The following is a 16,975-nucleotide window of genomic DNA, read 5'->3' as shown; positions in this document are numbered from 1 at the left end:
TGCCGACCTTTCAGATGGCAGACCAATGCGTAACTGCTGTGCCACGAGGCGGCTTTACAAATAGGGCACATTCCTATTTATTGCTGAGTATGGCGGTTCTCAACCTGTGGGCCGCGAACCCTTTGCGGGTTGACCGACCCTTTCATAGGAGTCGCCCAATTCATAAGAGTAGCAAAATGACAGATATGAAGTAGCAATGAAAATGATTTTATGGTTGGGGTCACCGCAACAGGAGGAACCGTATGAAAGGGTTGCAGCATCAGGAAGGTTGAGAACCACTAGCTGAGTGGGATTTCATCGTGTGGATATATCGAGACTTGCTTGCCATTACAATTCAAACGTTTCATTTCTCGGAGGTAAAGACCGAGGGAAATGACTGAATCCTAGAGTGGGTCTAACTCTTTGTAAGAAACAAACTTTTTCAAAGTGACTGCCTTGTTTGTTTGTTTGTTTGTTTTTAATAAATAATTTTATTGGCATTCTTGAAGCTCTTATACCAATCTATGCATCAATTGTACTAAGCACATTTGCACATATGTTGCCATCATCATTTTCAAAGCATTTTCTTTCCAGTACCAGTTCTTTTTTCCCTACCCTCACCATCCTCCCATCCTCGTGAGCCGTGGATACATTATAAATAATTGTTATTTTCATATCTTAACCATCCACTGCCTCCCTTCAACACCCATGTGTCTGTTGTTCATCTCCCTTGGGTGGGGCGATGGTGGTTATACATTGATCATTGTGATCAGTTCCCCCTTTCTGCACACACGGAGGTGCTCACTGCAAGGCTAGCAGTTCAAACCCACCAGCTGCTCCTCAGGAGAATGCAGAGGCCAGCTCCTCCAGTGAAAATGCACAGTCCGGAAAGCCTACAGCGGGGCATTAGGGATTGGAACGTACTCCGTGGGAGCGGGTCCGGTTATTGGCTTAGTAGGTACATTATATACCCATTTATGCTCTTAATGTGCATTTTCCTAACGGTTGAGTATGCCCAGCATCTCTCCAGGGCCTTATTTGCCATTCATAATCTTCTTGGACAAATTGTCCAGTTTTTACCTCATTCTTTTCTTTTTTCTTATTACTGAGCTTTGAGAGACTGTTGTATGTTTTAGACACAAATTACTTGTCAGGGATGAGGTCTGCAGAGCTTGTCTGCTAGTCATGGCTTGTCATTTCAGTCTCTCAACTCTGTCTTTCAAGGGGCCCTGGTGGCATGGTGGAGTGCACGTTGGGCTGCTAACCACAGGTCAGCAGTTTGAATCCACCTGGGTCCCATAAAGAGCTACAGTGAATGGTGGAGGTGGTAGGGAAAGGAAAATAAAAGGATGAATATAAGGAAGAAAAGGGAAGTGGGACATGGGGCACTAATCCACCCAAGGGGAGGGTATTGTTTATATCTCCACAGGGAAAGTGGGACCAGACTTCAACCCAGTGTCGCAAGGTGTGAATGCAATATCCCGGCGTGGAGTAGGGAACCAGTGGAGAGGTCTGGGAGACTGGCCCCAGCACCAAAAATTAAGTGGATTCCTGCCCCTCCCCCGAGAAGAATTTGTTTCAAAGGACGGCATTGATTCTGCAGCTCCGGGAGAGGACATATCTGATCAGAGCACACGGGAGCAGATGAAGGGGCAGGAGGAGAGAGTGGAACACAGCCTGGCCCACCAGGCCGTGAAGATGATGTTCCTGAGTAGAGCAGCCAGTCCACAGAGAGAACAACACGGCTGGCCCCACTATGAGAAATGATGCCAATCAATGACTAAGGGTGATACAGGGGACAGCACCGGAGACACAGTGTGGGAATTGCACCTGACCTGATCCCACCACACCGAGGCAAAGCACTGGGGGAGTGCAGCAGAACAGCAAGGGAATGGAGTGGCAAGGTCCCCAGGGAATGCTGAAAGTGGACTTTGGGGCCAGGGCGTGGTGCCCCAACAGACTGGACTGGAAAACACTCCTAAGGGCCAGCAAATGGTCCTTGAACTAACTACAAGCTTTTCTTTTGTGAAGTGTTTTGTTCTTTGTCAGTGGTTTGTTTTTGTTGTTTTGTTATCTGGTTGCATACTGTTGCTTTGTTTTCCTCTGTCTTGTTTTCGTGCATGTTAGTGTCTCCACAGGTCTGTCTGAATAGGACAGGCTGGATGAACTATCTGGAGGAAAAACAATGGGACCGACAGTTCCGGGGGGAACTTGTGGGGGGGGGTAGGGGGGTAAAGAAGTGGTGTTAACAAACACAGGGACAAGGGAACAACATGGAACCCAAAATGGTAGTGAAGGGGGGAGTGGCAGGCCTGGTGGGGAATGATCAAGGGTAAGGTTGCGTAGAGAAGAGGTATACTCTAGCCCAGGTGGCGATGAAGCATGGTAGTGGGGCAGGAGGAAAGTCAAGGGTGATGGAGGAAGGAGCTGGGAGTCAAGGGGCATTTATGGAGGTCTAGACAAAGGCATGTACATGCAAATATATATATGAGGATGGGGAAATAGATCTATATGTCTATATTTATAGGTGTAATATTAAGGTGGCGGAAGGACCTTGGGCCTCTACTCAAACACTCCCTCAATGCATGAATACCTTCTTTTATTAAATTGGCACTCTACGATGCTCACTCACCTGACACAACTGCAGAAGCCAAAGTGGGTGAACAAGTAAATGTGGTGAAGAAAGCTGATGGTGCCTGGCTATCAAAAGAGATAGTGACTGGGGTCTTAAAGGCTTGAAGATAAACAAGTGGCCATCTAGCTCAGAAGCAACAAAGCCCACATGGAAGAACACACCAGCCTGTGTGATTGCGTGGTCCCGAAGGGATCAGTTATCAGGCATCAAAGAACAAAAAATCATATCATTGGCTGCACACCTCCATGATACGATCACCGAAGACAAACGGGTGCATAAGCAAATGTGGCGAAGAAAGATGATGGTGCCCGGCTATCGAAAGAGATAGTGTCTGGGGTCTTAAAGACTTGAAGGTGAACAAGCGACCATCTAGCTCAGAAGCAATAAAGCCTACATGGAAGAAGCACACCAGCCGGTGCAATCACAAGGTGCCAAAGGGACCAGGTATAAGGCATCATGCAAAAAAAAGAATATATATATATATATATATGTGTATGTGTATATATATATGTGTGTATGTGTATATATATATGTGTGTGTGTGTGTGTATGTGTGTGTGTGTGTGTATACCATAGTGAATGAAGGGGGAAGTGCAGAGTGGAGACCCAAGGCCCAAGTGTCGACCACTGGAGATCCCCTCATAGAGGGGTTTAGGAGAGGAGATGGGTCAGTCAGGGTGCAATGTAGTACTGATGAAGAACACATCTTTCCCCCAGATCCTGGATGCTTCCTCCCCTCAACTAGCATGATCCGAATTCTACCTTGCAGGATTGGAGAGGGCAGAGGTTGTACACTGGTGCATATGGGGGCTGGAGGCACAGGGAACCCAGGGTGGATGATACCTTCAGGACCAGGGGTGTGAAGGGCGAGGCTGGGAGAGTGGAGGGTGAGTGGGTTGGAAAGGGGGAACTGATTACAAGGATCCACATGTGACCTCCTCCCTGGGAGATGGACGGCAGAGAAGGGGGGTAAGGGAGACTCCGGATAGGGCAAGATATGACAAAATAACAATCTGTGGATTATCAAGGGCTCATGAGGGAGGGGGGAGCGGGGAGGGAGGGGAAAAAAAAAGAGGACCTGATGCGGAGGGCTTAAGTGGAGAGCAAATGCTTTGAGAGTGATTAGGGCAAAGAATGCACAGATGTGCTTTATACAATTGATGTATGTGTATGTACGGATTATGATAAGAGTTGTATGAGCCCCTAATAAAATGTTTAAAATAAATAAATAAAATAAAATGTAATAAAACATAAAATAAAAAAAGAGCTACAGAAACCCACCAGGGAACTTCCCCTCTGTGCCACAGGTTTTCCAGGAGTCAGAAATGACTGCATGGCATGGAGTTTGATTCTGGTAACGGTTTTTTGAAGAGCTAACACCAAACCCAAACCCAATCTCACTGCCAGCGTTGGTTCCAGCCCAGGCGGCCCGATCCAAGGTTTCAAAAACTACATTTTTATAGGAGCAGATAACTTCATCTTTCTTCCAAGGAGTGGTTGGTGGGTTTGAACTAGTGACCTTGCAGTTAGCAACCAACACAACCCACAGTACCACCAAGGCTCCCTTATGAAGAACAGAATTTTTCAATTCATTTTTCCCCTCTTCGGAATTTCTCAATTCTGAAGTCCCATTTGTTAAAAAATGTTTGTGGATTGTGACTTTGTGGTTTGTAGCTCAGAAATCTTTACTTAAGTCAAAGGTACAAGAACTTTTTCCTGTGCTTTCTCCTAAAGCCCCAAGGTAGCACCAACTGTCTGTGCTCAACTGTTAGCCTAAAAGTTGTCCGTTTGACGCACCCCAGCCACACCTCAAAAGAAAAGGCCTGACAATTTGCTTCCATAAAGATCCCCCAAGAATCAAACTCACTGCCATCAAGTCAAAGCTGATTCATCTTCAGTGGGTTTCCCAGACTGTTAACTGTTTCTGTGAGTAGAAAGTCCAGTCTTTCTCCCTTGGAGCTGCGGGTGGTTTTGAACTGCCGACCATGTGGATTGAAACCCAGTCCATAACCCAATCTTAAGATTACAGCCAAGAAAACCTTCTGGAGAAATTCTCCTCGGAAACATGGAATCACCATGCGTTGAAATTGACTCCAAGTCAACGAACAACCACTTTTTCTTCTAGAAGGTTCATAGCTTTTGGTAGGTGTATTTCTCACTGCCATTGAACCAGTGCTGCTCCGCAGCCACCCCCTGTGGGTTCCCAGACTGTAACTTTTTAAAAAACAGTTTTATTAGCACTTCTACCACATGTCATACAACTCAATAATTCAGCCATATCAATAAGACTTGTACAATTATCACCACAGTCAATACTAGAACGTTTTCTTCTTCCGTATACTCATTGTTATTCAAGAAATTCTTTTTTCTAATTGTGGCAAAAGTATACACAACATTCTCCAATTCATCAAATTCTATATGTATAATCCAGTGCCACTTATTATACACTCTTCGTGTGGTACAACCATTATTGATATCCTTTTACAAATTATGCCATCACCATTCACATCAACCCAAGGCCCCTAGAGACTGTAACTATTTACGGGAGTAGAAGACCCGTCTTTTTCACCTACTGCTAGTTTCAAACTGCCAACCATGTATATTGCTGCCCAACTCGTAAGCACCACACCACCAGGGCACCTATGTATCCGAGACTGTGACCTTGTTTGGAAATAGGGTCAATGCAATGTTATAGGTTACATAAAGTCATACCAGAATAGGGTGGGTCCTAATTCCACCTGAGTGGTTATATTTAAAAACAAACAAACAAACAAAACCCTCACTGCCACTGAGTCAATTCCAACTCATACTGGCCTTAGAGGGTAGAGTAGAACTGCTCCTGTAGGTTTCAGGGAACATAGGGTTTAAACAGAAAGCCTTGTCTTTCTGCTGCTGGTGGTTTCAAACTGATGACCTTGTGGTTAGCAACCCAACTCATAACCACTAAGCCACACCGGAGCTCTTGGTTATATGAAAGAGGAGAACAAATACAGAGACACTAAAGGGTCAGACACCATGTGAAGATACAGCTACAAGTCAAGAAACACCCTGGATTGTCAAGAGCCACCAGAAACTAAGAAAGAGGACGGCGCAGTTACATCAATTTGGACTTCTAGCCTCTAGAACTTCAAACCAATAAATTTCTGTTCATAAAAACCACCCACTCAGGTAAACAAGCAACCATCTAGCTTAGCAGCATCAAAGGCCACATGGAAGAAGCACACCAGTCTGTGTGACCACGAGGTATCAAAGGGATCAGGTATCAGGCATCAAAGAACAAAAAAATCATATCATTATAAATGAGGGGGAGAGCAGAGATCCAAAGCTCATCTGTAGGCAACTGGACACCCCCTTGCAGAAGGGTTGCGGGGAGACGAGCCAGTCAGCGTGCAGGACAGCAACAATGAAACATGCAACTTTCCTCTAGTTCCTAAATGCTCCCCCGCACCCCCACCATCATGACCTCAATTCTACCCAACAAATCTAGCCAGACCAGAGGATGTACATTGGTACAGATAGAAACTGGAAACACAGGAAATTCAGGACCAGTGGTTAGAGTGGCAATACCTGGAGGGTAGAGAGAAGGTGTGGTAGAAAAGGGGAACTGATTACAAGGATCTACATGTGACCTCCTCTCTGGGGGAGAGACAACAGAAAAGTGGGTGAAGGGAGATGTCGGACAGTGTAAGATATGACAAAATAATAATAATTTCTGAATCATGGAGGGTTCATGAGGGAGGAGTGAGCAGAGAAGGGGGGAATGAGGAGCTGATATTAGGGGCTCAAGTGGAAAGCAAATGCTTTGAGAATGATAACACAAATGTACAAATGTGCTTCACACAATGGATGTATGTATGGATTTTGATAAGAGTTGTACGAGCCCCCAATAAAATGATAAAAAAAAGTGAACAATAAAAACCCCACCCATTTTGTATATTTTGTTCAAGTAACCCTAGACACTGGGAGAGTCTAGACTCAATTTGGGGTCAGTTTTCTGTATGATAGATCAAAGTCCTATGTTTCGGTTTTCCATGTGCGGACCCATTGTTTCAGCATGATCTGTTGAGAAAACTCACTTTTTTCCCAGTGCATTCCCTCAGCTTCCTCGTTAAAAATCAGTTGAGTCTAATTATGGACTACTGTGTTCCACTACTGTTTTGATGCCAAAACCATGCTGTCTTGATTAATACAGCTTTGTAACCAGTCGTGAAGTCTGGTGACAAGTTCATCAACATCCAAATTGTAGCATGTGCTGGTACTTCATCCTTTTTATGAATAAGCAACATTCCATTGTATGGGTCAATTGTGTTTTATTTATCCATTCATCAGCTGGTGGACGTTTGGGCTGATTGCCCATTTGGCTATTGTGAATAATGTTTCTCTGAACATTTGTATCCACATTTTTGGATGGACATATGAGGGCGAACCCCCCTCCAAAAACACCCAGATTCTCCCCTCCCACAGCTGTGTATTTAAATGCTTTTGCAAAACAACCTTATCACTTTTGAAGTACTCTCCATTACACTTAATACATTTGTCAAATCTTTGATTCCATTCTTGGAAACATTTTTCAAATTCATCCGTTTAGATGGCTGACATCACCTCCCTCGCTTTTTTTTTTCTTCACCTCTTCTACGTCATCAAATTGCTGTCCTTTCATGTCCCTCTGCATTCTCAAAATTGCATGGGGCGAGGTCAGGTGAGCAAGGTGCATGGGGCAAGAGAGGCATGCTATTTCTACCCAAAACTGGCGCACTGAGATGGCTGCATGAGCAGGTGCATTGTCATGGTGGCAAAACCAGTCCCCTATCTGCCACAAATCAGGCCTTTTTTTGGTCACACACTATTACGCTATCTTTTCAGAACCTCTAAATAGAAAGCTTGACTAACAGTCTGACCTGGTGGAAAGAACTCCAAGTGCACTACAAGTCAACCTTTCCGTCGCTTTGGGAAGATGTCCAGATCGAGGCTTGGTATCAATCGACATCCCACCTCTTTGACAGAGAAAACCACTCACACACTGGAGTTTTTCCCAGAGCGCTGTCCTTGTCAGCTGTGCGCAACATCACAACAGCTTCTGCAGCAATTTTCCCGGGCAGGACACAAAATTTCACAGCTGCATGCTGTTCTCTTAAACCGGACATCACAAGAAACGAGGTTTAAGTGAAACTGCTTTTACGAAAAAATTGCCTGTGACCAGAGAGAACCTTGCCAGAGGACATTACTGGGCATTCTGACTCAGATGGAGTTGCTCCCGATGCTCACCTAGTGGGAAAGTGCGACCTGCAAAGCCTCTGCTTCACCCAGCACAATTCTGGTTTTTTTTGGGTACACCCTTGTATGTGTTTTCATTCCTCTGAAATATACACCTAAGGATGGATGGCTGAGTTGTATGATAACTCCGCATTTCCTATTTTGACAGAGAACCAGCCTGTTTTCTAAAGTGACCGCCCTTCTATCTTCCTGCCAGCGATGGATGAGGGCTTGTTTCTCTACATCCTTGCCACCACTTGTTACTCTCTCGCGTGATTTTAGCCACGCTGGTGCGTGTGAAGCACGATGAGGCTGTCTGTTCCCATAAGGATTTACAGCATTGGAAACCCTCCCAGGGCCCCTGTGAGTCGGATGGCTTACACCCAACGACGGTGGGTTTGGCTGGGTTTAACGGATGTGAGTTGGGATCTTTCTTGCAGTTTTGATTTGGATTTCCATGATTCCTTATGATGCTGAGCATCTTTTCGCGTGCTGATTAGCCATTTGTATGTGTTTGGGGAGTGTCTATTCAAATCCGTTGCTTAATTTTCCCTCGGATTCTCTGTCATTTGAATTAGGGAGTTGTAATCATGTTATCCAGAAGAGCCTAGTGGTCCGGTGGTTAACATCCGGCTTCGGCTAGTACCTGGAAGGCTGACACTTCCGTCTCACCTGCAGCTCCGTGAGAGGATGGCTGTCGTCATAACATGTCAAAGATCTGCTCCCACACAGCTTGCCGCCTGGGAAAGCTTGCGGGGCGATTTCACGCTGTCCTGCAGCGGGGCTGCGACCTCACACATGCAATGACAGCTGTGCAGACAGGGCCTCTATTAAGTTCCTCTCATGCTGACGGGGGTCCTCTTTGCTCATTTAATCATTTCATTGGGGGCTCGTCCAGCTCTTATCACCAGCCAGCCAGCCATCGTGTCAAGCACATTTGTGCATTTGTTGCCATCGTCCTTCTCAAAACATTTGCTTTCTACTTGAGCCCTTGATATCAGTTCATTTCCCCCTCCCCGACCCTCATGAACCCTTGATAATTTATAAATTATTATTTTTTCATGTCTTACAATTCAGTCTCCCTTCACCCATATTTCTGTTGTCCGTCCCCCTGGGAGGGGGTTATATGTAGATCCTTGTGATTGGTTCCCCCTTTCCCCCACTTTCCCCTCACCCTCCCAGTATCACTATTCTCACTGTTGGCCCTGAGGGGTTAATCGGTTGTCCTCTTTCTTCACGGTGTTCTTTGGATCAAAAAGGTTTGCATTGTCATGAAATCTAATTTATCTGCTAGTTTTTTGTTTAATGGTTTGGATTTAACAGGTATGTCTTGCGTGTGAGGTAAAATGTGTCTTTAAAACATCTGCCATGCAGGGGCTTGGGTGGAGAACAGATGTTTTAAGAATGATGAGGCAATGAATGTACAAATGTGCTTTACACAATTGATGTATGTATGGATTGTGATAAGAGTAGTATGAGCCCCTAATAAAAGGATTAAAAAAAACACATTTGCCATGTTCATCCTTTTAAAGGTATATAATTACACGGTATTAGTTATATTTCTATGGACCAGGCTGCGCACACATCACCATCATCCTTTCCAAATGTGCTTTTTTCACCCTTGATGCATGCATTTTTTTAAAGACGTTTTACGTCAGCACCTCAAATGGAAAATCAGACTTGTCATAAATAGAAGGTATTTGTAACAATAGATCATTTTATAATTCTATTTCATAAATAGAGGCAAATGTAAAAGTGCATTTATCATGAATATTTTAGATGTATTCATCCACATCGAAACAAAATGTGGATGAACCATTGAATATAAAACGGATTATTTGCTTGCTAAACCTTCACCTAAGTCACAATAAAAAGCTGAAAAATAAAATTTTACATACATGCATTTATTCAGCCACAGAGTTTAAATTCTCTGGACTCTAGACTTTCTGGAGTCGGTAGCATCGTGGCTATTAACTGCAAGTTCAGCAGTTCAAAACCTGCACCTCAGGAGAAAGATGAGGCTTTCTATTCCCTTAAGGAGTTACAGTCTCGGAAGCCTGGGGGCGGCTCTGCCCTGTCCCACAGGGTTGCTATGAGTCAGCATTGACTTGATGGCAGCGAGTCTAGACAAGCGGTTCTCAACCTGTGGGTCGCGACCCCTTTGGAGGGTCAAACAACCTTTTCACAAGGGTCGCCCGATTCATAACAGTAGCAAAATTACAGTTATGAAGTAGCAACAAAAATAATGTTATGGTTGGGGGGGAGTCACGACAACACGAGAAACTGTATGAAAGGGTCGCGGCATCAGCAAGGTTGAGAAGTACTGGTCTAGACTTTCTGTAGTCACGGAGGGTGGATGAGCCCCTGACACGACTGCCCTGAGACAGTCTTTAACCCGCAAACTGAAAATACCTCTGAAGACTTCTTACAGGCCACTCGTAGTTTAGTGTAACTTGTCAAACAAGGTCTGCAGTGAGCACTGTGCCCCTTTAAGAATGGTCTCTGCTCCTCCACGCCATCAAGCGGCTTCCAACTCCCGGGTCAGATGGACAACTCACCTCAGGGCAGTGAGTGTATGTGGGGTGGAGGGATGAGTCGGGGGTGGAGGGATGAGTCGGTGGAGGGTGGGCAGGGGTGCCCAGTGTCACTCAATGCACCTGTAGAAACTGTTGACATGGCATCTGTGTTGCTGGTGAGATGTTCCACAACAACAACAGAACATACCAAATTTGAGGGGAAATAAAAAGAACAGGGAGATCAGGGAGCATGTGATCTGTCCATAGGCCAGCTCACGCCATCCTGCCAGGCCTGGGCGTCTCAGTTTGAGAATCACTCCTGTATGACGGCTCTGGCAGAGCCATTGCTTTGGTTACCACAAAATAGAAATATTTAAACGGATTTGTGGTCTTCAGACTTTTTTTTTTAAGCCTTATAAACCATTTTCTCCTGAGCTAAAATATCATGGGAAAACTTAACATCAGAGCTGTCAGGCTCTGTCAGAGTGGGGTTGGGGTTGGGGGTGGGGGGCTGCTGTTCCTCCTCCCCAGACTTCCTATTCCTGCTCCTCCAGGATTCTAGAGCTCTAGGAACTCAATTTGAAAGTCAAGGGTTTCCAACTGTGACCCAGTAACATAAGTACCTACATCAGAAACCCCTGGGGACTAATTTAAATTATTAACACCTGGACTGGACTCCAGCAGGCTGAATCACACTGCAGGGGTGGTCCCCCAGCAGCTGTTTGTCCCACAAGTGCCCCAGGTGTTGTGATGGGAGACAATGAGAGGGGCCCACCCTGTTGGGATCTCTGAACTCAGGAAGTCCTGCTCAGAGCTGCTGTTGTCACCTCTTGTCATGGGAGCAGAAAACCAGACGGGGAACTGGCCCAATGCCACAAAGATGGTTGCTAGCTTGGAAGCCACCCAGCAAGTACTCCTCTGGGCCCCCAGAGGGCCAGCTAGACGGGCTATGTCTTCCAAGGCCAGGAACCCCTGATGGGACAAGGGCTGAGGATGGCAGCTCCCTGACTGTGACCCTGAACAGGCTCCTCCTGTCAAGCCTTGGGGCTCGGAGCTCAACTCACCTCTTAAACCAAAGGTTCAGGCGAGAATTCCCCAGGGGCTTGACCCAGCGCATCACCTTTGGCCCCAGCAGCCTCTTCAGCAGGTCATAGGCCAGGAAGGTGAGGACCACACAGGTGAGGACAAACAGTGCCAGGGCCCTTTGGAAATCCAGGAGGCAGGCAACCAGCAGAAAGCCAAAGAATGCTGTGGGGGTGGGGAGGCAGAGATTGGGGTCAGCAATGGGACTAGCCTCTCCAGGCCCCTGCAGCCCACAGCAGGGAATCAGGCAGGCCATGAAACATTTCTAAACCTCGGTTTCCTCATCTGGACCTCATCCTCCAGCACTCCCTATCGGATCAGCGCCCTGCCCACACCCTGCCCGTCTTCACCTTTGCCCTGGCGTTCCCTCGGCACTCATTGTCCTTCACCTTCACCTGACTCCTGCTCAGCGTGGGAGGCTGCAATGCTCCCTCCTCCTAGACCATTCCCCAACCCTCCTAGATTATGTGGAAATCACCATGGTGTTCTCTGTATTACTAGTCAGGGGTCCCCTGGAGAACTGGGGGGCTTAAACGCTGGTGCCCCGGCCTCGGTTCGTGCGCTGGCCCTTAATGGGTGCTCGGCTCTTCTTGAGTGGGTGGGTGCGTGAGCAGCTCTGCCCTGAGAGACAGATGGCTGGGGGCTGCGACCTGGGCCAGCAGGGGCCAGACTCACCGGTGCAGAGCAGACCTGTGAAGAGCCACCGGAACAGCTGTGCATGCTCCCTGTAAAGGCGTCCCGCCCTCATGGCCGGCGGCGGGCTCCTCCTGAGGAGATGCACAGAAGGGTTCAAGCGGGTCCCTCCCAAGCACCTGCCAAGTGGCCACCCAGTCCCTTGGGGGAGCCACTCTGGCATGTCCCCAGTAAAAGGGCCACACGAGGTGAGCTGGGAACTGGCCGTGACCTCCCTCAGATGGGAAGGCTGAGCATTAGCCCAGAGCAAACTAGCAGTGGCCAAGAGTGGCCCTGCCGCCCAGCCTCCCCACCTCTGTGTGTGCCCCAGTTGTGCCTCCTACATGGAGCACCATCTCCGGGGAGTCAGCTTCGGGCCTCAGGGGCTTGGGAGGGAGCCAGTCCAGGGGGAATGTGCCGCCTCTCCTCCCCAGCCTCCAGACACCTGTGTGGGGAGCCAGGGGGAGAGGCTCCCATGGCGGAGGGGACACACATCATCTGAACCGGCATTGCTCCTCTCTGTCCTGGGGTCTCAGCAAGAGGGTACGGGAAACGGCCTGGCCCAGGCCCAGCAGCTGTCAATCCCCTGCCCCGGGCCCATTTCAGATGCCAACTCCTGCCTCCTCACGGAGCCTCTCAGCTGGCCTGGAGGGCCTGCAGGTGCTCCCTGGGTGTCTGAGACTCACCTGAAGCTGCTGTCCTGAGGCGCCTTTTGCCTTTTCTCTCTGTGCTTCCCCCCAAGAGGGTGAGCCCCTGAGCAGGAGTGGGCAGCCCTCCAGCCCCTCCCTGCTGAGGCAGACACAGAACCTCCCCACTGAACATACTCCCCTTCTCTTAGGGGGCACCCCAAGGCCTGGGGGCCGGGAGGCAGCACTCTTGGCTGTAGACACGCCCCACCTGCACTCCTTGGGCCAGGCCCTTCCATCTCTGGGCTTCAGTGAAGGGCCTGGTCCAATCCAAGGGGTTCCAAACTAAGCCTTGGGGTTCCCCTAGGTTCCCCAGAGACGAAGAAGGGGAGAAGGCAGATGGGGGAGGCTGAGAAGGAGGCTAGCCTGGTTTAGAGGCCGTCCACCTCACTTTGACTAGAGAAGTGTCCATGTCCCCCCACTGTATGAGAGTGTTCCCAGTGGGGTTCCAGTCCGGCCGCTTACAAGCAGATTGGCAGCCTCTAGCCTGGCTTGTCTGAGGGCCTGAGCCCAGAGCTCGTTTGTCAGAAAGTTTGGGTTGTCCTTCAGCGGGTTTAAGGCCAGCCCCATCTGTCAGGAGGCCAGGCACACATAGTACCCCCCGCCCACCACCCCACCACCCCACCACCAGGCCTCTCTCCACCCCTGCCGATCACTTGATCACTTACCACCTGGAGAAGGGCTTGGGCCCTGCCTCGCTCCAACTGCCTACACCCTCTGCAGTGCTCTGATCAAGGCCAGGACCCCGACTTTCCTCCTACGGTCAACAGAGGAAGGTCAGGGTGGGCCACTCAGCCACACACGCTGGGGGTGGGATGGGTGGGGGGCAGGGGATGAGCGTTCCTGATGCCCCAGTACAGCCACAGTGTGTCCTGAGAGGGCCAGATGTGCCCACGGGACATAAATGAAGGACAGTGTCATGGAATTCAGCAGAGCTTTCCTGAATGCCTACTGTGTGCCAGCTGCCATTCCCATCCTCAGGGAGCTCCGGGTCTGAATGAGTTGGGGGCCTGAGAGGAAACCTCGATGGAAGACTCCAGGCAGGGCTGCGGTGTCACACAGCCCGGGCAGCACTGAGCCCCCTGTCCATGCAGCTTTCCCAGGGTGTGTTTCTTTGGCACCAGTGGCTATCACCCTTGGCTGCTGACCAAAAGGTCGGAGGTTCAAGTCCGCCGCCCAGAGGCGCCACAGCAGAGAGACCTGGAGATGGACTTTCTAAAAGCCGGCCACCAGAAACCCCATGGAGCACACTCCTGCAGCCATGCCCACCCGCCGGGCCCTGGGCTCGGAACCGGCCTCCTTACAGGGCCATCTGCACAGAGGACGGTGTGGAAGGAGTACCCTAGGGGTCCACGCCAGGGGCGGGAAGAGCGGCCTCGGAGGGGGCCTTGGGCTGGCATTCCCGAGTGAGGCCCGGGTGGGGACGGCCTAGGAGGCTGAGACTTCCCACGGGGCCAGTTCTCAGGCATCTGACCATTCTTCAGCATCCTGTAAATCACAGCTCAGATGTCACTGCCTCATGGAGAACAGCCCTGACCTTCCAGACTGGGACAAACTAGACTGGCGCATAGTAGGTGCTCAGTAAACGATTCGTGCGTCCTGAGAAGGCCAACACGGAGGGGCGCCCCACGTGTTGGAGCAAACTTGGCGAGGAGAAGGCACGCAGGGGGAGCGTGAAGAAAGACAGTGGGTGGGGACGGGGACAGACCAGGTTTTCCAGGAACTCCGCTCCCATGTTCTCCAGACCGTTGGCTATGGCCGAGAGAGAGACAGACTCTCCTGGTCGGGAAGTGTCTTCCTCCATCTGCCAGAACTTCCAGCTGAAAGACAGGTTGGGGGTCCAAAGCTAAAAGCGAGAGGCTGGACAGGACCCAGGCAGGGGATCTTGGGAGAGAAGGCTGGGTGGGGGCACCGGGGCCCTGCCTGGTGTACACTTATGCCACCTCAGAGCCCCCCAGACTCTCTTTCCTCAGCACACACAGGTAGGCACCATGTGTGGCCTGCCTTCCCTCACCTCAGAGCCTGGAGGGGCAATTCCCCATATGGAAACGTAAGGCAAAAAAAAGGAATCATGTCCAGCCAGGATAAGCATTTTTCTGAAAAACAGCTCTAGTTTTCATGACTCCTGACAAAAAGGTTTCTAAAACTCCCAGCTGGTGATTAGCTTCATTGCGTGACTCTCTCTACCACCGAAGGAAGAAGAGACGCTATCCTGAGGATGACATTCAAGTCCCTGGATCTAGCTATACCTGAAACCGGCCCTACCCCTGGCCTTTCAAATGGCAAAAGCCAGTACATTCCCTCTAAGGCAGAATGCCCTTTCACTTGTAAGCCGCAGTCTGGTTAAGATCCCATCTCTCCCACCTCCCACTCCAGCTCCTCTTTGCCCTTGAGAGGAGCCCTGCTCCAAGCAGACTCCAGCCTGGGTGCGCTGACATGTACACACCCGCACACACATGCACACACACACGCATGCACTCCGGCCACAAGGAGAGGGACGAGTATATTCCTACTCACAGTCTGTGGGAACCAGTCACTCTCGGGAGAGGCGGCGGAGCCCGCTGCTGCCAATGGGTCGAGTCCAGCCCACTGCACCTGGCCTGTCTCCTTCTCCAGCAGGAAACTCCTGGGCAGAGTCCACAGTTGGAGTAGGCTGAGCCAGCTGTCCCGCACTTCAGAGTCGGGGCCCCAACTGAAGGCGGAGACCCCACCCCTCTCTCAGGGAAAGAGGGCAGGAAGAGCGGCCCCCACGATAGACAGTCTGTCCTGCAGTGGGACTCCGGCCCACCTCAGATGTCCTCCTCCCTGCTCTCCCCTGATTCCAGACTGACCGCTTCCACGGCTTGTTCTCGGCTCTCCTCCTCCAGGAAGACCCCCGGGGATATTTTCACCCTCCTCCACCTCTCGTGCATTTTCTTTTACTTTGCCCCTTACCCAGACTCCCTTTTGCACGGCGTCAGAAGTGTGCCAGCAGCCTGCGTTCCTAAACTGAAGGATAAGGAAGACAGAACGGCTATCAAAATTTGTCAGACTGTTTCCCTTCTTAGCCCTGATACAGTCACACACACAAAAAACCCGATTCAAAAATCGCTCAATTTTCCCACGTTCTTTTGCTTCTGGAGCTGACAACAAAGCAGCAGCGCACAAAGTCCAAGGGACAAACCCTTTGCATCTTCGAGCCTCAAGTGGACACAACATTTTATCTGACTGACAGCATCTCTTTAATAACTAATCTTACACAACTGGACAAACTCCTTTACGAGGGGTGCGTACTTCCTAGTAACCCAGGGGAGAAGTTGCTTTTGAAATCTGATTGTTTTTGAAGCAGGGCTCTGTACGGGTTCATTCCGTTGCGTACCCTGATGATCATGTTGCACTCCAGCTGGAAAGCAGGATGAGGACCGAGCGCACTGGGCTAATTCTGCTGCACAAGGCCTGGTCCAAGCCAGAGTTATTTCTGATCACTTCGTGTGCATGTGAAGGAAGAAGGCTGAAGAATCGATGCCTCTGAATGACATTGTTGGCCGAGAAGCTCAAGTCCCACGGGCAGCCAGAGTGACACGCTTCTTGGAAGGAGTACAGCCAGAATGCCTCAGAAGCCGCCCATCTTCCAAGGGACACAATGCTCTTGGTGTTCCAGTTACCAAAGCATTATACGGGCCCCACTAGCCATTGAAATGTTGTAGACATGCAGACCTCAGCAGGCTCACTGACAGACAACCTGAGCCCTGCAGAAGTGACCTCTGGTGAGTTGAGGCATTTCCCACCAGATTTCCCGTCTCTCGGCATGTTATTTATGTTCTCTATTTCCCAACAGGGACACACTATATCCATGGTTTGATGATTGTCTTTCTTGGACACAGCTCCACCACCTGAACCATCCGCTCTACTGGGGCCCCTTGGGCCACTTGGGTTGTCAGCACCACATGGCATTAGCTGGTTAATCCAGAGCAGGCACCTGCCTCTGTGGGCAGCCCGCACCCCTGGTGAGCTGGTGCAGAGCTGCACTTGACGTGGGGGCCTTCCCAGGCTCCAGTGGAGGGTAACTGGATTCTATCAGGACTCCCAAAGGCAGGGCGTACCTGCTACCAGCCTTTCCCCACCTCTGCTCAATTCTGAACGCCTCTCTCCTCCGCTCCCGCTCCCCTCCTC

The 16,975-nt window shown here is 49.7% G+C and overlaps 1 protein-coding gene across 2 annotated transcripts in view; it reads right to left on the bottom strand.

Moving 5' to 3' along the window:
• The window catches only part of SLC28A1 (solute carrier family 28 member 1), a 57,799-nt gene extending 43,172 nt beyond the window's left edge, over window positions 1–14,627 (bottom strand). For both annotated transcript variants that reach the window (XM_075558037.1, XM_075558038.1), the window contains exons 1-4: window positions 14,532–14,627; window positions 13,492–13,580; window positions 12,141–12,232; window positions 11,447–11,630 (exon numbers count right to left, since the gene is read on the bottom strand). In XM_075558037.1, the coding sequence (XP_075414152.1) occupies window positions 11,447–11,630; window positions 12,141–12,232; window positions 13,492–13,580; window positions 14,532–14,627 (461 nt within the window). The remainder of the gene's footprint in view (window positions 1–11,446; window positions 11,631–12,140; window positions 12,233–13,491; window positions 13,581–14,531) is intronic.
• Between the last annotated feature and the right edge of the window lie 2,348 nt (window positions 14,628–16,975).

This window comes from Tenrec ecaudatus, chromosome 9, assembly GCF_050624435.1.
Source record: "Tenrec ecaudatus isolate mTenEca1 chromosome 9, mTenEca1.hap1, whole genome shotgun sequence".
Lineage (NCBI taxonomy): Eukaryota > Metazoa > Chordata > Mammalia > Afrosoricida > Tenrecidae > Tenrec > Tenrec ecaudatus.
The sequence above is the reverse complement of the archived record's forward strand: the minus strand, read 5'-3'. Positions and strand labels throughout refer to the sequence as shown.